General features: G+C 37.2%; 1 protein-coding gene across 1 annotated transcript; it reads right to left on the bottom strand.

Annotated features, from left to right (window-relative positions):
* Window positions 1–863: 863 nt before the first annotated feature.
* On the bottom strand, window positions 864–22162 carry CCDC174 (coiled-coil domain containing 174). Its single transcript, XM_067544341.1, has 11 exons — window positions 21989–22162; window positions 18881–18985; window positions 17379–17479; window positions 16168–16226; window positions 14697–14877; window positions 11560–11655; window positions 8603–8739; window positions 8084–8178; window positions 7109–7256; window positions 5791–5940; window positions 864–3851 (listed from the first exon to the last, which is right to left on the bottom strand). The coding sequence occupies exons 1-11, from the start codon at window positions 22028–22030 to the stop codon at window positions 3568–3570; spliced, it is 1398 nt and encodes a 465-aa protein (XP_067400442.1). The 5' UTR covers window positions 22031–22162; the 3' UTR covers window positions 864–3567.
* Window positions 22163–24380: the final 2218 nt, after the last annotated feature.

The raw sequence follows: 24380 nt of genomic DNA, 5'->3' as shown, positions 1-24380 counted from the left end.
TTGAGATCCTAGGAGGAAAAGGGCTATAGCTATACCAGTGCAATCCTATTACCCAGAAAGATTAAAAATCCCAAAAAGCTTGTATGCAGGACTTGCTTCACCCATTGCAGAAATGCAGCCATTTCTGGTGTGGAATCCAACAGTGGTGTAAAAGTATAACACAACATTGCACACCAGCTTAGGACAACAGTGCTGGAATTTGAGCAGTATACCGTGATCAACACCCTAATGAGCCACTTTGTTTGCATCATTTAAAATTAAATTGGACAAAGCACTAAAGCCTGGGCTAGAGAAGACACTCCTGCACTGGCAGAAGTATGGATTAGATGACATACTGCTACAGGTCTTTTACAGCACTCACTTCTACTTTTCCACTTTAAAAGACATTTTGCCTTCTTTCTAGCTGCCATATCTTTATGCAGGCTCATTATATCTTTTTTAAGTTAGACATTGAGGCTCGGATTTTCAAAGAGGCCCAAGCAAGCTAGGTATCTAAATTCCATGGAAGTTCAGTGGAAGTTGAGTGCCTGGCACCTTTAAAAGCACCCCCTTTATACCTAATTGCACAAGGTATTTAGGGGCAGATTGGTATTGCACTTGTGCATGCGAGCTCCCTATTCACCTGCACAGCTATCACAAATTATTTCAGACATACAAGGAAATCAGCACCAGGCCCCTAAACATCATGTTTATTAGCTCTAATTGTGTCTTAACCATGACATAGCCCTTTCCAACATGGGTGATTTGCTCACTTAGTTGCAACCAATTGCTGGTTTTCCTAACCTGGTTTTTTTTGGTACCCAGGATGTATTTTCGATCCTATTTTGATTACGTCTACTACAAATACTAAGTACAATTTAGCATCTAGTTAATGAATACCAGCGATTTTATTTTTCAGTAAGCAATGACAAAACACAACTTCAAAATGGGAACCCTGTCAGGAGATTAGATCTCTTTTTGCAATGAAATACCTTGAATTTCTTACCTTGATCATTCAAGATACATTAAAACTACAGCTTTAGATGCAGCCTATTCTTGATTAAAAAAAAAAAAAAAATACCCACTGAAAGGCAATCCAAACAGAAATGTTGCTATTATAAGCTGTATTAGTTGTCAAAGAGAACAGAACAGGCTATTTGCTCCAAGTTCTACATTCTAAAACTTGAACATTTACATGTCACAATAGTTCAGAATCCTACAGTATAAACCTTTTGGTAAAGAGCATTGCCCACCTAAATTTCAAAACTGCTCTGGCCTAAGATCTTAAAGATGAATTTAAGAATGTGCACAATGTTTAGGCTTCAACGGATTTTGCGAGAATGGGGGTGGAGTTCTCTCCATATCTTCATGGGGAAATTGACAAGCAGTAAATTAGGAAAAAAGATAGCCTCAGAATTATACAGGGGTAGTGTTAGCATGCCTGAGTGGCCTGAGCATAAAACTGGGAGCCAGGAACTCCCAAGTCCTAATCCTCCCCTGTTAGTGATTCTTTGTGTCTTGAGCAAGTCACATAACCTGTCTCAATTTCCCTTCTCATACAGTGGAGATGGTAATATTTACTTCCCTATCGCTGAAGGTGTTACTAGTTAATATTTGGAAAGGGCTTTGAGACATGTAAAATAAATGTCATTTTCAGCTCTTCTTTCAATTTCCTTCAAACAGGAAAAGGCTCATTCAACCAGGCCTGATCTTATCCACCTAATTATAAGAGCCTAAAGAAAATAGAGACCACAGCAATAAAAATGATTTTTTACTATGATATTTAAATGTAGCTCAGCAAAGACTCTCTGATCAAAAGCCAATTGTGTTTTCAACAGACAGTTTACAACTGAGCTATTTGCTACATGAGTTCAACCTTTCATTAGTTCCTCAAGTTTCAAATTCCATAACTGATGGCACTCCATTGAGACTGCCCATTTCATGTTCAACTCTGGGTTCCAGCTTCAGATGTCTTTGTTGAATGCAGCTGCCTAAACATAGACTGCTGCATGCTAGCCTAAAGATCCTGAACTATACACTAGTCAGTGTAGCATTTGGGATCATTGTTATGGGGTCTATAACCCATCAGTGTACTGGAGATACATACAGGTAATTTCGTAATGCTGCTGGGAAGGGAATGGTACATAAATTGCCCACATGGATGAAAGCAATTGCACTGAGTTGTTACTATTAAGTACTAGCCTGCCATCTGGTGGGCATTAATTCTGACACAAATGAGAGAGATCAGAGCTGAAAAACATCCATTTCTGTTGTGCCAATCATCACTATAAAAAAATATTAAACTTTGACTGTCAGTAGAAGTGGCCAGATTTAGAACATTTTCCCCTCATTTTACTTCAGTGTAAGCTTGTTAATTGCTTTGAGTTCTTTAAAAAGAAATCTATGGTTATTTGTTTTTGTTTTAGGGAGGGAAAGGTGATTGGATAGCTCAAACTATTAGTATTATCAGAGAACTGTTTGCTTCTAGTTTGTGCTTCCCATTCATTCATGTTGGTGGAAACTCAGAGGGTGAAAGGGATATGGCAATGGACCTCCCCTCTCAACTCTTAAGAATTGGTCCAGATCAGGGTTAAAACATCAGTGAGTAAGACATAGAAGTTTGCATTATTGTTAGTTAAGCTGTACACATTGGGTGGATGAAACTTTTCATTCTGCAGCACCTTTTTAAAGCACTAAATCTATTTAACAGAAATATGAAACCAAAGTTACTGTGGCACTCCTGACCCTACTCGTCAAATGGTAATATCATCACTTACCAACTTTTGCAAAGCACTCAGATCCTAGGATGAAAGGCACTATTACAAGAGCAAAACATTGACAGTATCCATGTCTCCTTCAGTGTTTGCTGCCATGCTTATCACTTTGCCATTTTCACTTAACCTTATAAATATTATCAATCTGGGAAATTTCATATTCAAATTTATTCTGCTATCTTGCTGTCCTTGTATAAGCTTTCAAAATATAAACTCCAATTATCCAAATTTCCTCCTGAAATCAGAATTAATTTTTTCTAAATATCAAATACTACCTACCATCTATTTAGCTAACTGAGGTTTAATTGTAGTAGTTTATATATCAATTTGGTTACACTACAATTATTGCAATAGCATATAAAAATAATGTCAGTATGTTGGTAAATGGGTTAAATATAAAATATAGCCACATACACGTAGCAAGAAAAATTGCATTTTGGAAATAGTGGTATATCAGATCTTTTAATCTATTAAAGATCTATTAAGATGTAGTATCAAGTGCCAAGGCTTCTGTTTGAGGGATGCATTTATGATTGGTCTTCCCCTTCATGTGAACATGTGATATTATATATTGATTTAGGCAGTGCTTCTCAAGCTTTGAAGTGCTTTGCAGAATTATAAGTTATATACAGATCTCTGGAATGCAGTAGGCAGTTCAGTATTACTTCATATAACAGATTTCTTTAATTAAGAAGATATCTACTTACAGGAACCTTATTTCCCCCAAATCTGGGAAAAACAATTGGTGAATGCTAAGAATACAATTCAATTTCATTTATTTATGTTAAGATTCTTGCTTATGCTTTTGATAAACTCAAGTCACTTGTTTGTAGTAAGACAGCATGTCATCTAGACTTTGGTAAACTGGTTGCTGATCTTGTGAGCTATTGTGGTAATTCTGAGTTGACGGAAACTGCTGGTTGTGTGTCGACTCCTGTCCAAGTTTCTCATGAGAAGATCCAAGGTTGTTCCAACTCTGGCTTTGGTAGTTACTGGCTTTCTTTCGATCCACAAAGTAATAGGAAGGTGGTGCAAATTCCGGATCTCGTTCATCCCTGAGATCCGCTTGTTTCTTTGACCATTGTCCAAAAGTAAATTCTATTAGACAGGAAAAACATAACATGAAAACAAATTTTTACTGTACAAAGATCATTTATGTTCCTTTCCTGTGAATGGATTTCTCCTTCAATGTTCAACAGAAATGGAAAACTGAATTGCTTGAAGTAATATGCAATAGAGTCTTCCACTTAATTTCATCAATAATTAAGCTGACCCTCCATTTGCTTTAAATCTCAGGAACCAAATCACTTCATATTTTTTTAAGAAAACTTTTACCCTTTATCTTAAAGGAATATTGGTTATTTTAAGAAGATCTCTATTTTTAATCTGGTCATAGAAAGTTGCTAATTAATAAGGGGAAGCCTAAGTTCTAGATGAGATCAAAGCAGTAAGAAACCAAAGATATTAAAAAATGACAATTATGTTATGGTAGTCAACAAGGTCAGACTATGCTATGCCCTTCGGCAGTGCTGCAGAGAACAAAACCAGTTGCTTTTTTTCAATGACATTGTAGGCATTTTAACTTCTATTACAGTCAATCATTTATTACAAATCTTTAAAAATAGCTATGAAATGATGTGGTGTGGCAACAGCTCAAGTTCATGATAAATACAACATTTTACTTTGAAGATGAACTTAACAGCATTTTACCCGATGTACAGTGGTATGGGAATCTTATCAACTGAGTATAAGCTCCTGGCAGCAGGTGCTAAGTGTATGTACATCATATAGCAAAAAGGAGCTCCCGTCCCAAGTAAGATTTTTTTTTTTTTTAAACAGAGCAAAGAACTGCACATCTTACACTGCTTTTGGTGCTACAAATTGGTTTACAAATCACTGATTTGTAAACTTTTTCAAATTTTATTTGTAATTTAGGTCCATACACTATTTGTAGAGTACCATTTATTAATAATAGTATTGCAGTAGAATAGAAATGTAGAACTGGAAGGGACCTTGACAGGTCATCTAATCGAGTGTTTCTCAGCCTTCTTGATACCAGGGACTGGCTTGCTGCCTTCCTAAGCTGTGCCAGAGAGATCTTATGGACTGGCACCAGGCCACAGACCAGTCATTGGGAAACATTGGTCTAGTCTAGTCCCTGGCACTGAGGCAGGACTAAGTATTATCTGTACCATCCCTGACTGGTTTGTCTAACCTGTTCTTAAAAAATCCCAATGACAGAAATTCCACAATCTCTCTAGGTAATTTTTTCCAGTGCTTATCTACCCTGACACTTTTGAAGCTTTTTCTAATATCGAAACTAAAACTCCCTTACTGCAATTTAAGCCCATTATTTTTTGCATCTAGGAGTCCTGGTCATGGCCTAAGCACCCTCTTGCATTAAATTCAGACTGCTAGTCCTCACCTTCAAGGATCTGCCCAATGCTGTCTACATCCCCATCACTGTTTCCTCTTTTTCCGGCTTCTTACGTGCACCTTCTTTCACAAGAATCATGGAACAGCCTCCATTCACTTCTTCCATGAAGCATTTTAGGTAAAGTGACATCACACCACTCCATTTACCTGCCTGATGTCTGTTTATGTAATTTGTGTAATATGGTACCAATTCATTTAGAGTTTAGCCTTAGACTGTTCTGTATGACACACCCTGCCATTCATTAAGCAAAGTGTAAAGTTACAGCAATTACTTTTCCGTATCAGGATAGATTATAAACTAAAAAAATTCACGCTGCTTCAACCTTCCTCCATTAGTATCTTTGTACGGAATGCAATAACTTGCATGCAGGGTAAGACTAGGGTATGTTACAGCAGCCACTCATATCATGGTCACAGCTGTCAATCTCTTTCTAGGGGGTCACCATAAAGTAATAACAATCTAAATTTAAAAGGCAGGGGGGAAGGGAAAATAGTTTCTTTATTTCTCAGCTTTATGTATAAAAATGACAGTAGTGCCGGCCCCATTATTAACCAGTGTTGTGACTACACAATGCTAACGTTTACAGTTCAATTTTCTTACCTTTTCCTTTATCCCATTCTCGAACATAGGGCACACCAGGCTTTGTATCTTTTCTCTCCTGAATGATGACCTCCACTTTTCTACTTTCTGCAACTCTTGCAGCCACAGCGGCTTCTGATTCAGCTGGTAGTGGCCCAATAACTTCCTCTTCTTTTAAAAGGGAAAACAGAGTAGTTATTAATAGAATATAGGTTCATTTTTCAAACATCATGAGATGAAGACATGACAAGAGCTACTCCACATTCACATTTATAACGTCTGCAGCAGTTATCTAATTAGAATCTGACTGGGGAAATGTTTTTTTTTATTAGTTTTTTTATATTAGTTCAGAAGCCATAGTGGATAAGCCAGATAATCAAGAAATGAATTTACAACCCTTCATTAGCTTTTCAGTGTAAAAGAAGAGACTGCTGAAATGTATTGCCTAATAAGGTTGAGTGTTCTACTGACAATGAAAATTGGGAAAGAGTGAAAACATTATTAGCATGTATCTCCACTTCACTGATCCTAGAAAAAAGTTGTTTATTTCACAGTGTGGCCATTCTCACTCAAGTGGAGTCAATTTAAGTCTAGATAACTCAAGTAAACTCTGCAGTGAAGACATAGACTCAGTTGTGTGTCATTATTTAATCTCATCATGCTCACCCCTACAGACTGTTGTTATTAGATGGTATCCTTTTTTGTACCAAGATACAAATAAGCCTTGGAATGTGTCCATTTGTACATACTGCACTTTTACTTAAAAAAACCTTACAAAAATCATGACAGAAGGGGTTTTTCCGCATAAATAAATTAAGCAAATTTATGCTCTCTGATAGTTGTGCACAAGTCATCTGAATACAGATTCTGGCCCTTAATTACCACCTACAGCCATTTGAATTTTATGAATATACAATATCTGACATTCCCTGTGAGATAGCTCTGCACAAATTGCATGTATTTCTTCATGCCAAAATTAACTGGCTACCATTTTTTATCCTTGTTTATCTTAAAATGACCATTAAAATGTCTGCAATTCTCAGTTAAAATGATCTGCATAACTCTTCCTAGCAGGTGGGAACCCAAAAGGCACTATAATCCACACAAGACACCTAACACTTCCCAGTGCGTGGGAAAAACTATTTTTAGTATATATGATTTTATACCTACATGCAATTAATTTAAACTGTTAATTTTTTCAAAGCCACAAACTTTAATATATTCAAAATATATAATGCTGATATTCAAACACAGATATTCAATCTGAGCAGAATATTTTTTCCACAATACTTAGGGAGATTGATTGCTTTATAACAAAGATACATGTTACAGACCATACCTCTATTCTCCAGTTTATTTGCCTCTTCCTCTAGTCCATCCTCTTTTAGTCTCTTTATCTTTCTTGTTCGAAGTTTAGACAGTCTTGCTTGCAGAACTGCCTTTCGTTTTTCCTTTAAATGTTCACGTTTAGTTCTTTGGTCTGTGGTCTTAATAGTAACAGAAAATATTCATTAGTTAATCCTGCTATTTGGTTATGATAAACTGTGCATCTTCTTCAACTATACCCAGAAATGAACTGATTATCAGATGTATTGTTTTGATGGGGGAAAACCTGCCCCCATTCTTTGAATCCAAACTTGCACACATTACCAGGCATAATACTTACTACCACTGATTTAAGATGTGAATATGACACAGTAAAATTTGGCTACACCTAACCCCAACTCAAAAGAAATCCACTCATGAAAAGCCAAAATGGGGGGAGGAGCTTATTTTAGGATTTTAACATTTGTTTTATGCATAAAACTTTGTACCTTTTCCTGAAAACCCTTCCCCTATACTGATGGGATAAAAGCCCCCTTTTAAATTGTATTCTACTCAGAAATTAATACAAAATGTAATAATTGAAAAGTAATCCAACTTTAAGGGTCAAATTCCAATGGGAAGGAGCCATGACCAAATATTTATCAAGACTGCACATGTGCAATTATTGCAACTGTGCATGTAAGTGGCTATTCTGAAATCTAAATATCCATTCATCGGCACAACTACAGTAAATACATGTGTAAGGGAACACTTTTTTGCATTCAGACTTCAGATTATCTCCACTGAAAATTATTTCTAAATATTTTGCCTTTCAGCAATCACAGATCACGAGTAGACAATTACAGATGTCCATGTTTTGCTACTATTTTCCAATACACTTACTACACAGTAAATAGTTCAAGGTTCCAAAATTATATATATAGATGGGGAGCCAAGTCTGTTCAGAGCACAGGCTAAGGGAACAGACTTAGCTGTTTTAGCTTCATACCTGCTCTCTCAGCATTTCCAAGGTCTCCATTTGCTTATTTCTCTGTGCTTTATCACGAGCAAAGGCAAAGTAACCAACACCAAGTTGTCTGGCCTCTGAAAGGAACAATTTTCAACAGTTAGGTTTCTTAGGTTTCATCAGATGTACAGCTCCAGCAACCTAGAACTCACCATCGTATAAGTTATTGAAGAAAGACTCACTATGTCATCATGCCCATTGCCCTGCCTGACAATAGCATTACAGTTTTTGTCCAGTCTAGTTTTAATTGACTCATGTGATGATGCTTCCCAGAGATTTCTCTTAGGAGACTAGAAGGTTTTTTCCTGATTTATTTTTTCCTGTTAGTAGACAAATGCATTTTATCCTTTTGCAAATTAAGTAGCTATTTCTAACACAATTTAACAAGGTGAGCATATATTTATACTGGGGTGGTTTTTATACTTAGAGATAAATTACGCCTTCTTCCTCTAAAAACAGTCTTACAGTGAAGATAAATCATACAAAGTAATGAATATAAACCATTTTCTCGAATGTCCTCATAATGTATGGGTCCCATAGGTTTCTTTAAGGCCTCTTCTTCCTCTCTTTCCCATTGCTGCCGCTGAAGTTCTCTTCTCATATCTTCAGATAATAGAGTCTTCTCCTCAATACCTTGTCTAGTAAAAAAACAAAACCCAAACAACAAAATGGGTTATAATGTAAAGTGTAATGGTTCTTTGGTATTGACCAATGAAAGTATGACAGTGACTAAAACATTTTTAAATACTCATCAGAAATGTGGGCTCGGTTTGCAGGACACTAATGGAAGGTGCTGAGATACCGCAGTCATGAGCACAGTATGAGAATTTATAGTATATTACAGAATAGAATCAGGTGGGAGGAAAGGATACTATACCACATCTGGCACAGCACAGTAAAATAATACAAGATCCATAAGAAGTTGATACCATTTTCACAGGCATTGTGAAGTCACTAATAATTGAAAATAGAAGAGAAGGGGGAGATGAACAGTGCTTAACAGAACATTCACCAAGTGTAGAACAATAGCAAGACTTTCACCCATGTGAAATAGATACAAAAACGTGAACAGCAGAATTCTAGATTTAATGGGGGGGGGAAAAAACCCAAAACATTTCAATGAGCAACATCAGCAGCTGCCCAAGAGGCAGAAATAGTTCTTTTCCCCCATAAGCTAGCTACAGCAAAATTTGCTTGCAGACCACCTATCCAGGTCAATACAGAAACTGTACTTCTTAAGGAATTTTATAGTCTTCATTTTGTTTTGAACAATAAAGAACAGACTGCAGAATTTTCAAGGAGGAAAGCAAAAACTTATAATTCAACAATATAAGTGCACATTTCTTTCCAATATGATTTTCATATCTGTCATTAGTTTTATCAGAATAGCTGTAATTAACTGTACAAATGGAGTTCTAACAAATTCACTCAGAACATCATGTATTTGACTTCATTAAAACCCTTGAAATCAGAAATCCAAGACAAAAAAATATCTCCTGGAATTCCTTAGGTTTACGGCACATTAAAATACAACTTCTATAGAAGGACCATAATTAAAAAGAAAAAAAAAAAGTAAAGTATCTGGTAGATTGCTAAATTAATTTAACAGATCTTTGTTTGTAGGGAAAATAATATGAGCCAATGCTCCACAGTGAAGATTTTGGATTTCATCAGCATTTCTATTATAATCTGAGCTTTAGTAATTTATTAAAATTCTATCTATTTAAATTTGGCATACATGGCCTCAACTCAGGTATCATTTAAAACAGGAACATGCCACACACTTCTCAGAGGATTACTTCAGTTGTCAGTGAAATAAAATAGCTTAGGACAAATGCAGTATTCACAGAGGAAGATTTTGATAAAATCATCACCACACACAATATTTAGGCAGTCTAAACACACTCAATCAGCATGGATAGAAGTTGACGATTTAAAAAAAAAAAAAAAAGTATTTTTTAATTTAAATTAAATACAGGTTTATTTTTTAAAAATAAATTTAAAATTAAATGTGATTTTTTTTTAAAAATTGTCAATAAATGTTAAGGCCTACACTTATTATAAACTACTAAAATCATTTAGATTAAATAAAAAATATTAAGCAATACATGTTTGCTAAGCTTTAAAGAAAGTCAGACTATGAACTGGTGGAAGTCACTGGCTAGGCACCTGGAATAAGAGTTTGCTGAAGTGCTAAACTAGTTTTTGAATGCAGTACACTCTTGTACAGGTGCAGACTGAATACTTCCTTTATTTCAGTTTATTCAACTAGTTCAACTGAATGACTAGTTAATTCAAAAATTAAGAAACCCATTGACTGGAATTGAAAAAGCAGAAAAGCTTGTTTTTCTCTTCCAAACTATGACTAACAACTTGATGTGAGAGGATGAGATTGGTTAGTTCTAAAACCTTGAAGGACATGGCGACTAGATACCATTAGTTCAACACATTAACTACAGATAATACTTACTTTTCTAAATCAGTTAGTTTTAAATGTAAGACATGTTTTAATAAGCTTACTTTTTATTTCTTATGTATCCAGAACATAAGGTAGTTTTATTCAATTAATACAAAATTTTGAAAATGCTGTTTTTGTGCATTTAACAGAATTCCAATTTCTATCCAAATGCACCTGCCACAAATCATAACTAGAATATTAATCATCTAGTAATTAAGAAGTGCATTATTCACCATTTTCTAATACAATCAAAATGTAAAAATAAATCTGAATAATGTAAGTTAAGCTATATAATCGCTTAAATGTGTATAGATAGTGTATCTTCCTGGTTAGCAAACAGTAATACCAAATTTAGCATAAAGGTTATATTAATTTGCAAAACAACGTTTTAATGGCTACCAACTGTGACTGCTGTGTGTTTGCTGCCTTCCTGCTTCCTTTTAACATAATTAAAAATTACAAACGCAAAACCATGACTCAAATTGATGATTTAAATCAGGGGTGGCCAACCAGTCAGAGACGAAGAGCCAAAAAAAAAAAAAAAACTATAGATACCACAAAGAGCCACATTTACCTTACCCTCCACCGAAAACTTGCACTGATCCGTCAATTTTGGTGGCAGCTTGTCAATTTCACGTTGGCCCCCCAAACAATGTGCAGAGCAAAGACCAAAGAGCTGCATGCGGCTCGCAAGCTGCGGGTTGGCCACCCCTGATTTAAATCAAAGTTTTCTGCTTGTTGATTTAAATCATGATTAGAATTGGTGATTTAAATCAATCCACCCTGTACTGAATATTTCCTTTTTTTGATACATTGGACCAAATTCTACAGTTACCCCACTGTCAATCCAGAGACTGATGGTTTCAATGATGTTATTCTGGTTTTACAATGGGGTGATAGAGCACAATTCTGCCAACTGTGTATACAAACTCTTTTTGTCCCATAAAACATGTTTGTGAAATAATGTGGGGGGAAAAGACTTTCTTTAGGGAAGCCACACCTTTTCCCCTGAAGTTCTCTATCCATTTTAAGCAGATTTGGCAAATCCTTCTTCATACAGCGTCTAGATCGGCCTAAGGAATCCACATAATCAACCCTGTAATGACAGTAAAAATAATTTCATACAATTCATATCCTCAGATTCATAGAACTCTTATCCAGAGGATGAAAAATTAATTGAATACTTTCCACAGAGAATATTCACAGTCTATGTACTAAAGTTACTTCCATCCTAACAGGTAACAGGCACAGTTAAAATGACACAATTTTAACAAACTTTGACAGATTGAATAAAAAATGAATGTGTTAAATCTCATTTTGATCCAGCTGTCTTCCTTCATGATAAGACAGTTTGAAAACTGTTTACAAGTTACGTCACCTAGCTCCCAAGTAAAAATAAAATTGCAAGTGTAATATTTGCTTCCTGTGGTGAAAATAATGATGCAGCACTGACTTCTCACACAAATATTAAATTGCAATTATCAGTTCATTTACCAAGAGCTGCAATGATCATTCAACTGGTTTAACAAAGGCAAGCAGAATGTTTTTCCTTTGACACTCCCTTTACATACAGTACTTTATGTAAAGATATTTATCATAGTGAATGCTTCATTTAAAACTGTGGGGAGAATGAGAAACAGAGGTACTTATTGTCCACTAATGCTACAAAGACTTCTTTAGCATCAAGCAGTTCTAAGTCATCCTATTTTAGGAAACTCAAGACACACAGCTGACAAAGTATTGCTGACCCAGAGCACAAAATAGCCCCAAAATACTAAACTTTTAAAGATTCTTTCATGAGGTTATGCTTTTTAAATAACTTAAGGGCGTTGAGGGTATGTTTACACTGCAACTGGACACACATAACTGGTCTATGCCAGCTGACACAGGCTAGCAGGGCTTGGTCTAAGAAGCTGTTTAATTGTAGTGTGGACGTTCAGGCTCAGGCTGAAGCCTGCGCCCTAGGACTCTGCAAGGGGAGAGAGTTCCAGAGCACAGGCTTCAGCCCGAACCCAAATGTCTGCACTGCAATTAAATAGCCTCTTGGCCTGCGAGCCCAACTCAGCTGCCATGGGCCAGCGGTGGGTGCCTAACTACAGTGTAGACATACCCTCAGAGCTTAGTATTAGAACCATTTATTTTTACTAAGTAAATAATATTATAGTTGAAAAAAATATTTCTATCCACATAGCTGGAGAATAATTAGTAGTATATATTAATCCTATGGTAGCACCCAAAGGCCTCCAATGAGATCGGCGCCCCCTTGTGCTGGATGCTGAGACAACTACCTTTCCCAAGGGCTTTATCAGTAAATAATCACAATGGTCTTTTACATTTTATTGAGATGGAGTGGAGACAAATAGTGAAAAAGTATATGGAAGGTGAACATGCTGGCTTACATTTCTGACAGTTTCACCTTAGACCCAGTAGCATACTAGTACCACATATTCTATCTGCTCAGGTTTACAGTTTTCTGAGTCTCCACTATGGGCGCACACCCCCTAAATGCTGTAAGAAACAAAGTGGACACTATCTCCTGTCTCAAACTAATAAACTGAAAAACTGGAATACTATTTTTCAGATTGGTTACTGCTGGTTTAAGATGATTATCAGGAGCAATCAGTTGCATAAGCTGTTTTCTTTAAAAACAGACAGGAAAAAAATACCTAGCTAGATAGGTTTCATAATTATTTACAGTATCTTTGCTGAAAGATTATTGGCCACCAGTAACTTAATTACAGAGGGGTTTGTATAGGTATTTTAAAATTCTGGAGCTTAAAGAAATGCTAGTAAAGCATGTCTTCCTCCATATGGAGAATATCTGTACATTCAGTAGTACCAGACCAAAAACTACTTCTGAATTTGAAAGTCATGTGATCAGATGAAATAATTACTTGAAAGGGGTCAGGATTGTTGCAATAAAAATTAGTCTCATTAAGTAATGTTTCCATTCAGCAAACACCAGGTGTACAGTTTGCATCAATAAGGGGATCAGAACTCCCATAACTTCAGCAGGAAAATAAACATATGAACCTTTTTAATATAATTCTTATTTATAGCATATAGCATATAGCATAAACAGCGTTTATTGTGGGTCATCAGTTTAAAAGTCGTAGTCATGGAAGGAAATGTTACTTGCAAATTTGTCAGCAGGTTGAGAAATTTTGAATTTCTGGGTCTTTTTTTCCCCCTAGAAAAACAAAGGCTTTCCCTTTTCAATATAATAAGGCTAAGTTTAAATTAGTTATCTTAAGCACTAGAGAAGAATGATTTAGCTCTCATACAACCCAGACTCCTCCCCCACACTGAAACTCCTACAATTCCCAAGTCCAGCTGCACAAAGCAAGTCAATGCAGTTGAGAAATGAGGCAGCTTAAGGGAAAATGTGTTCTGCAAGGTATATAAATTATGTATTCTAATATGCATTGAATTTACCTCTTTTATATAACCAAATGAAAAGAAGAATAACTGGTAGACTCCCTAGTTTAACATTTTGTCCACACAAGTGATCTCAGTGTCAAAACAAAACAAAAAAACAACCCTATGAAGCTAAATTTTTGATTTTCAAACAGATGCACAGCCATCAGACCCCAAAATCCTGTTTGTGAATAGGACCGGCATCCAAAACATCCCATTCCTGACATTGAAAATTTAACCCTATTTTAGAAAGGAGGCCAATCTCCATAATCTGATCTATATAATGGAAGTCTTCACCTGAACTAGTGCATAAAGATCAGTGATATCTGTGCAGTTATCAATTCCAAAGGAGAGTTGGAGTTGAGGAGGTATCGTCAAACTATTATATGCTCTTAGTTTTGACACAAGAAGAGTTACTACAATTACACTTAGATAAAACTAAACTACAAGTTTTACATAGATTTAAAAAATGAAAAAATTAATCTTAAACTATAAAGAAATACTCTATTCTATCTGGAGTCTTTCCTACAGGGTAAGAGGACTGATGTGAAAAAATGCTTCTTAAAGGGAAAGAATGTTATAGTCACAAGTGGTGGACTGGTATCAGCCAGAAAGATTCCTTATTCAAGATGTTTTGTAAACTGGACTAAATCCACATGAGATTACTAAAATATAAAAACAAATCTGTCAGACTTGTTCTGTCCATACTATATTACCAACCATTCTTCACTGGGGTCCTGTGGGGATGGTATTTCTATTTCAGGTAATGTCTCCTCTTCATCTTCCTCCTTTTCTGATGCCTTTCTAGCAGCTTCATTCTTGCACAGATCTTGTACTTCTCTCCGTTTGTCTATGATCTTCTGAGTGAAATCCACAAGGTACAAATCCTCAGTTTCTTCATCTAGGACAGAAAAATCAATTCTTAGATAATGGGCATCAAAAGAACACAACTGAGCAAGAAATCAATATGGAATAGCTACAATCAGTTCTATAGCTGCCAACAATGCCCTTGACTCTACTATCAGACAATGCTTTAATCTCATCTAGTGCCAAGAAAACTCAGTTATATGGTGAATCGTATTTCTGTATGTAAATTTCATTTGTTTAAAACAATTAAATTATATATGTACCTCAGAAAAAAGTTCACAGCAACTCTTTGTTAATTAACAGTTACAATATACATTCATGGCCTAATTAAAAATGAAACTGGCAATAACATGGAAGTGTAAGAATAAACTTCTTCCTACCATTTGGACAAATAGATTTAAATTGATATTAAAATTGCTAATTTTATTTTAGAGAGGGAGTAAGATAGTTCTTGGACAAGTAAATTGTGAATATGAAAGAGAAATGGGTACTGCAGGCTACTACATTCAATAGTTCAGTTTCCAATGATAGTATTAATAGAGAACAATTATTTCAGACTGAATTTAACATGAGGATGCATTTTGCATGTTGAATGCACTTAAGCAGTCACTTGAGTTCTCTTTTCAAAAGGGAGAAAAATGATGAGACTATATTTTATATGATGGGTCGGTCTTGCACATAGAAACTAGTGAAAAAGATAGCACTGAAGGATTAAATTGAATTTGAGCCTTTCAACTATTAACTGTCACATCACACAAAGGACTGGATGTGTGCTGAGAGGGAAGGGGAAGTATGTATATGGATTAGAGACTGTCAAAGCTGGGAGTTGAGAAGTTGAACACTACTAGCTACAGACATTCACATATGGACAGCCAGCCACCTCCTCTCTTCTCCAAGTTAAACTCTTTATATACTGAAAAGGAAGCATGCAGAAGCATAGATAACAGCCAAAGATGTCAAAATGACAAAGTGACTTTACTTTTCTAGGGTTCTATACTAAGAAACAAGATATATTTCTCTCACTTGATGATCAAGCCAAATGATTCCCACATTTCTTTTGTAGGGCAGACTGTCCTTCAAAAAGTAATAGTCTTTCCTCAGCACTGGTTTTTCTCTCTCAGCAAAAATAACCTTTATCAATCAGCTTGTACTGTGTCTCGAAAAAGCTTTAGTGTAAAAACTACATTTATTGATTAATAAAAGTACTGTATTTTATAGCATAATGGCTGTCAACTGTGAAACAGTTAAGGTGGCCAGCTTTTGAGTGACCAAATAAAAGCAAGGGTTTTAAAATATACACTAGTTTTATGTAGGTTTTGTTCACCTGGAAAGTCGCCTTTTGTCATTCTCTCATACAGCTGTGCTTTCTCTTCCAGTTTCTGCCTAAAGAAAAAGCAGATTATAATTACAGTATGACTGATTCCAAGTACACCACACACACAAAAAAAATGTCTTTCATTATTTAGACTGCAATGGAATGAATGACAAGAATGTTTGATATTATCCCTTAGTGATGAACTGAAAGAGTTTTTACCAAACAAAGGCTTAAGGGACACTGCAGGAAAAGCACCATTTTCCTTATACTGCAGTTGGCATCAGTGGTTATCAACCGTGGGGAATTGTAGAACCCAAAACTGAGATCTTAACAGCTAAGCCAAGAAGGAATTTTGTTTTAAACTTTCTGTACCTGAAATTTAGAAGAACATACGGATTCCTGATTACAGAGTCTGTACTGTGAACAATTTTAAATAAAAGTAACATAGTTTACCTTCAATGCAATGACCAAATAGGTAGGAACATATTACAAAAATGTACAATACTTGGGTTATTACAATTGTCTAGATGACAGACCAAGATAAACTGTAAATCAGCCCAGAACTTCTCTATGGCAATTACTTTCAGGCAACAAGATATGGAGCTCAGTGAATAAGGTATGAGATATTATGTTTCAGAAAACACCATCTGAATGGACACAGGGTATGACCATCCTCAGAAACCAGAGAGAATACTGTAACTAGCTCCTGGAATGGTTTACACCTATTTATTCAAAAGAGATGGGAATTTATTGCAGACAACCAGCAGATGTCACATTTTTAACATATATTTTATTGTATAACTAACCCATTCAGATCTTTGACCTGTAATTTTCCTCAAATAAAAAGCAGTATTCTTTTAAATAGGTAAGAGACAGTTTTCTGCAAAAATTACAAAAAAGTATTCTTTGGAGCATAAAATACTGATTGTGGTGTTTGTATTCATGCTTTTACTACGGAAGAAAATGCTTTAAAACAAATCAATACCATGTCAAATTTTGGTGGATACAATAATTTAAGTGTACGTGTCTGACAGCGTAGCGAGTGGTGAGACATTAACAAGCAATTAATTAGTTGCATGCTGGTAAAACTGAATAGCTGCTGCTGCTACCTGCATTCTGTTATTTGCATGAATTTTTATGCAATTTGTTACAAGTGTAAAGAAATTCTTCAAAATGTATGTTTCTCTTATTTATCTGTATTACTGTAATTTAAAAATTACCTTGCTTTATCTAAAGTTTGCTGCTCTTCTATCTTCTGCTCAACGTCTTTCTCAGCTCGACTTGAAACTCCTGTGTTTTGCTTATTCCAAATGGTTGGTTTCTGTGGGACATACGTTTTTAAAACACAAGTTTTCAACCTTATATGACTACTAAAAGAAAATCAAAGAAAGGTTCTGCAAATATTTATTTGCTTAAACATTCTTGGTATAATCCAGGTGCTGTGATGTGGAAAGTTGCAGGTATGTCAATGTTGCATTGAACTTATTGCAGTAATACAGCACAGAAAGGAGAACCAACAAAGGGGTTAACATGGATTTTTATGTTTTATTTAAAAATTTGGAAGACATTTTATTTTAGAGCAGCTATGGATAAAGATTATAGTTGTTTACTGAACAATATTAAAGAAAAACAAATCTAAATAATTCATAGTGTTTTTGGTAGTGAAGATTATCAGGAAGAATGAAACCAAAGACTTAGTGTTGGTTTTAAAAATATGAGAGGTATTGATACAGATATAGTGTATAGTCTCTCTTATATGCTAAGAGAACTCGTGTTCCCAATAAGATAAGGTCAACAAAAATATTGTTTTAAATTTCATTTGATATTTAGTTTTATAAAGCTTCATAAACGTTAGACGTTGACTTTTTCATATAGAATTAATAATGTCACCAAATGGGAAAGTAGTATATAGCCTGTTATGGGACTAATATTTTTTAGTGTTATAGCTTGACCATTACTTTCTTCAAAATTACACCTAATTATGATCTGTATGCATAATTCTTCCAAATATCTATTTCTAGTTATAGACATAACATGTAACAAATCTGACTTCTAGCATATAAAGTCAAAAATGCTGCATGCTCTTCAAACAGAGCAATAACACTACAATCTACTACTAGACAGCAACAAGATCACACAAATTCATTTGATTTGAATGTTAAAATAAGTCTGATTATGACCGAAAAGTCAGGTGTATGCAATGTTATTTTAGAAAAATGAACAGAGGTCTTACTACAGCAGAGACTGAAGGGTGAGACTGCATTGCATTTGATATTATTTCCCCCAATACAAATGAACGGGAGCTGATGACATTTTCCAAGAAGGTTCACCGACTCTGGAAAGTGCTTTCCACCCTAGTCCAAAAGATCATGGATTTGTCAAATTTCTGGGTAATACTGCAAAGCTCTTTTTTTCTTGCTGGCATTTAAGGATGTTGGGGCTCACAGATGGGTGAAGTATATAGATTCAGAGATGATTTAAATGCAGCTTACAATTAATAGAATTGTGAATTTTGTTTTTTGAGAGAGAGTCTAAACTGGAAATAAGTCAGTCGAAAATTGATAAATAAAGCCTCCACCAGCTAGGTTTTAAAACCAGAAATGAAACACTGTATAGATAATATTTTAGATTTTCTAATGGCTTGTTCTTCAATTCTGAGAGATGCCTAGAAAAACTGAAAGGAAAATAGAAAAATGAGTAATGATGAATATTTTATTTCTACCTTGTTTGTTGTCTGGGGTTTTACAGGGACTCCAGCATCTTTCAGAAGTTTTTCCTTCTTGAATTCTTCTTGCTTTCGGAAGAGTTCAGCCTTCAAGTCTACCAACTACATTAGCCACAATAAAAAACAACAAAAATCATTTTAACAATATAATTACAGGATTCCTAGAGTCCTAAGTGAGAAACCAAGAGTTTAAACCTGTAATAAAATTAACTGATTGCATTTTTATGTGGAAAATTGGAGCAGTGATTTGAACAGGAAGAATTTTGTGACAGTTACAGCAATATATAATCCAAAATAATGATATAGCACACGTCTGATTAGGTGGTTAAAAAAATTAATGAAAAGCTTCCATTATATTGTTGATCCTTCACTCCATAATGGAAGATCTGCAGAAACAAAGTTTTCAGCAATCACCTTGAGCCAAAGACTATAATAAACAACAGTGTTTTTAATTTAAAAAGTAACCCCTAAGGAGATTTGCTGACAAGCAAAATATTTTTTTTTAAATGAGCTAATCAGTAGACAGTTTTTATAAAAAGTACATCTTTCTCTGCTGCTTTTAGACTTTTTCTTATAAATAGGAATATGTAACCCCATTGGTATTAATCATCACCACAAATGTTAGTTACCAAGCCCCAGATTCTCCAAGATATTTAGGTACCTAACACCCAGTGACTAAAATAGGAGTTAGGTGCCTAAATATCTTGGAGAATCTAGGTCCAAAGTGCACTTTTTGAACAATTGCCTTCAGAAGTCTGAAGTCTTTTTAAAAAAAACAAAATATAACCAACCAAACAAAAAAACCATTCATGATCTGATGGATTCTTCTGCCAGTCCTACAATAAATGGATTCCTACAAGAAATTTAACCAGGATGTTGTTAGTCCTTGGTATTAAAGTTTGCCACAAACACAACTGTTTTTAGTTTCCTATCAAGATGGTTAGCACCACTGCGCACTAACAACGTTTTTCCTGAAATGTCAAAACTGATGATGCAAAAGTTCATTAAATGCATGTTTTGGATACAACCCTATTTATTTTCACTGTTATGTTTCAATGAAGTTGCTAGATTATACTGGGACATGAAACAAGGATGGAAAATATAGTAGTAAAAATAACAGTGAAACCATCAAAGTATTTAATGAAACAATGAAAGATGCTTAGACTAAAAACAAAATTACTTCACATAAAATAAACAGCAAATGCCACCTTATTTCAGGTTATGTTTAAGTCCCAACAACTTTTCAGGTATGAATGAAGTTACCCACTACTTCCATATTTGGGACTTTTATAGAAAAGTAATGTCCCTTGAAGGATGCTCCATAAACAAAAACTTCATGTTTGGTAGGAATGTCTCACTTAGCCAACCTTAACTCCAATTAAAAAACATACCCTTAACAGCAAGGGAATATATCAAGCTATGGGACACCATTAACTGTGCCTAACGTCCACAGAGGACATCGGAAAATACATTCACATTCATCGCCTTCACAATAAAATACAAACCCTAATTATGGACACTAGCAAATTCAGCACTGACATAAATGCATAGATTAAGTGTTCAGTGTGCTGTATTTGAAGGGGAAAGCGTGAAGTCACAGAAACTGCCATGTCAAAACATAGTAGCATCCCACAGAAAGACACATATTGAGGTGTTTGGATAAAAGGTGTTATTTAAGTGCAAAGTGTTATTTTTTTAAATTAGGATTTATATTTTATTGATAGGACTGAAGTGTTGGGGGTGAGGCAAGAGAGAGTACCCTATGTTTACTCCATGGTATTATGTTTTCTCAAGAAGATTGGAGAAAGACTGTTCTGTTGAAGCTGTTGAATCTTCTGTACTTCAACCAACACAAAGATCATAAAACTTTGTGTGTATGTAATAGAACACACAGACCATTTTACAGCTGTTAAAGGAACCTTCATTGTTCAGTAGCACCTCATCTTCGTTTCAAATAATAAACACACAAAAGGTAGAGGAAAAGAAAGTTCACCAGCTGGGGTATAAAAGGCACAGCTGTTTCCCCAAACCCACTCCACATGGATATAAAGCAGCTGTGTTCTTACCAGGACCCAGGGAGGGTGAAGCGGTGAGGGCTACAATTCTAATATATGTCCTCTCAGAAAGCGGAGTGATACATGGGAAGAAAGGATTCCTAGAGGGCTCTTAAAAACTGGGTAAGTATGAATTTTGCTTAATCAAGCTTACCTACCACACATTAAATTATCACCTACAATAAAAAAGCTCAGCGATCCAAGACCTTTTAATTTATCTACAATGAGCTACAAACCAACTTAATAAACACCCAAGAAGGGAACTTTCCAGGAGGAACTAAAATTGATGTGACTGGCCAGCTATTGTTCTTGGATGAACCTTGAGTATCTTAAAAATGATTCTGAGATCCTTTCCTGTTGCTATTGTAGACCAGAAAGTAGGAACTTTTAATGTTTGTCCTACTGGACAAACAAACCCCATGAATGTTAGCATCCGGGTAACACCCTGTGGCATTGTCTTATGACAGGTTAAAATGGTGGTGCATCATCAGGCTATCTCCGTGCCTTCATCTGGCAGGATCACTGTCTACACTAACTCCAGCCAGGGGGAGACTTGCCATTCAGATACCCTGGCCAAAGGGGTATGGGCTGGTGCTGAGCAGTCACCACGTGGTTGCATTTACTACCCTGTGCGTAGATTTGGCTCTGGGGTGATCGCACCGCTAGGGAGAGCGGGCGGGCAGGCAGGGCAAGAAGCCAGACCAAGCCACGCTGCTCGCCTCAGAAAATGGGTTTCTCCAGCACCGCGGTGGAGGAGAGGCAGTGTGTGTAGGGGTCGCAGGCTCTCCCCTTCCTTCCCCACGGCTCCACTCCCCTTGTGGGCGAAGGGGCGCGGGGACGGAGCCATGGAGAGGGGGAGGCGGGGGAAGAGGGAACCTGTCTGGGGGACAGAGCCCGGGGTGCGGAGTCACAGGGGGACGGGAGGAGAGACCGATGCAGGCACAGGGGAAACTCGGGGGGTTCCGCCCACCGCACCCCTGCGGGCTGGGCCCGGCCTCCCCCAGGCCGCTCCGTGGGACGAGGCCCCGCAGCGCTAACCCCGCTCACTCACCGAGGCGGCCGTGACCTCCAGCGGCTTCTTCCGGCGGTCCATAGCGCCTCGGCGTCGGGGTTCAGGCTGTCCGAGCCAGCTGGGGCGCGGGGGGGTCCCTGCCCGTCAACACTACGCAGCCGGGCGGCAGGCCAGTCCCTTCGCCGCCATATTGCCGTAAAGCGCAGAAGCAAGCGGCTGAGTCATTGCGACAGCGCCGTAAAGCGCGAAGGGGGGCGGTGGAGGTTCACTGGCGCTAGTGTGGGGCGGTCAGCGCAGCGCCGCGCGGCTCGCAGCACCCCTCAGCTCACAGCGTCTGGGGGCGGTGCTATGGATCCCGGGCCCCTACCCATGGACAAGGCGGCTGCTGCTGCTGCGCCGTTAAATGCATTTTCCCCCTGGGGCTGCAGGGCTGAGGCTGTGCGGGAGAGTCCCAGCCCTGAGCCAGGCTCAGTAGGTGACGGATCTGGGGACCCGTCCCAGACTGCGGGGTCACCGGCGGGGGTCTTGGCACAAAGTGGTCAGTGAACCAGTCACGAGCCCCCAGCACCAGCCGGCAGCCAGCCGCGAGTTCTGCAGGAGCCGGGCTGTGAAACTGCAGAACTACCAAGTGTGGCGTGTAACTCGGCGTTTCAGTCTGCCCCTGTCGCAGATGGCTGGGGGATGGCTCCTGTGAGGCTGATTTTTAAAAAAGGCTCCAGAGGCAATTTTGGCAATTAAAGGCCGGAAAATTGAACTTCAGTACCAGGCAAACTGGTTGAAAGGCTAATAAAAACAATTATCAGACACCTTGATGCATACGATTGGTTGGGAGAAGAGTCAACATGTTTTTTTGTAAAGGGAAATCATGCATCCCCAGTCTACTAGAATTCTTTGAGGGGGATCCAGTGGCTATAGTGTACTTAGATTTTCAGGAAGCCTTTGTAAAGATCTCTCACCAAAAACTCTTTTAAGCAAAGTAAGTGGTCCTGGTATGGGTGGCAGGTGAAGATAGGAAACAGAGGGTAGGAATAAATGGTCAGTTTTCAGAATGGAGAGAGGTAAATGGTAATGGTGTTCCCCAGCAGTCTGTAGTGGTACCAGAATTGTTCAACATATTAATAAATATGATCTGGAAAAGGGTAAATAGTGAGGTGGCAAAATTTGCAGATGGTTAAGTCCAAAGCAGACTGCGAAGAGTTACAAAGGGATCTCACAAAACTGGGTGATTGGGTAACGAAATGGCAGATAAAATTCAATGTTGATAAATGCAAAATAATGCACATAGGAAAACCTAATCCCAATTATACATATAAAATGATGGGGTCTAAATTAGCTGTTACCACTCAGGAAAGAGATCTTGGAGTCATTGTGAATAGTGCTCTAAAAACATCCACTCAATATGCAGTGGCAGTCCAAAAAGTTAACAATGTCAGAAATCATTAGGAAAGGGATAGATAGTAAGACAGAAAATATCATATTGCCTCTTTATAAATTCATGGGATGCCCACATCTTGACTACTGTGTGTAGATCTGATTGCCCCATCTCAGAAAAGATCTATTGGAATTGAAAAAGGTACAGAAAAGGGCAACTAAAATGATTAGGGGGTATGGAAAAGCTTCCATGTGAGGCGAGATTAATAAAACTGGGACTTTTCAGCTTGGAAAAGAGACGACTAAGGGGGGATATGATAGAGATCTATAAAATCATGACTGGTTTGGAGAAAGTAAAAAAAGAAAGTGCTATTTACTCCATCTCATAACACAAAAACTAGGGGTCACCAAATGAAATTAATAGGCAGCATGTTTAAAACAAACAAAAGGAAGTATTTCTTCACACAACCCACAGTCAACCTGTGGAGCTCCTTGCCAGAGGATGTTGTGAAGGCCAAGACTATAAGAGGGTTTTAAAAAAAACTAAATAAGTTCATGGAGGATAGATCCATCAATGGCTACTAGCCAGGATAGGCAGGGATTGCTGTTTGCCAGAGGCTGGGAATGGCCGATGGAATGATGACTTGATTCTCTGTTCATTCCCTCAGAAGCACCCAGGATTGGTCACTGTTGGAAGACAGGATACAGGGCTAGATGTTTCTCCTTAATTGTCTGCATGTCCCATTCTCTTACTCTCAACTCTGCCATTTTTTTATTTTCTTTTTTTGCTTCTCCCTTCTTTGCTTTTCTTCCACTGTAGCAAGCAAGCACACCCTCTCCTCCTCCAAATCTACAAATCCATTGGTGTGGCCTTTTTTTTTTTTTTTTGGCTGATCATTCCGTAGTGGATGGGCTATGACTCTTTTCTCCCATTCCTGGCCCATCTTTCAGTTGTTTGTGTCCATCCAATCTACTCTGGGGCAGCAACCTTCTTATACTTTTTGTAATGCGCCATGCATGCATTGCACTATATAAATAATACATGTCATTCCCAACTGGT

The sequence above is a fragment of the Emydura macquarii genome, unplaced genomic scaffold (assembly GCF_026122565.2).
Source record: "Emydura macquarii macquarii isolate MOO-44397 ecotype Brisbane River unplaced genomic scaffold, CSIRO-AGI_Emac_v2 contig_968, whole genome shotgun sequence".
NCBI classification, from domain to species: Eukaryota; Metazoa; Chordata; order Testudines; family Chelidae; genus Emydura; species Emydura macquarii.
Note: the sequence above shows the minus strand (reverse complement) of the source record. Positions and strands in the feature narration are given on the sequence as shown.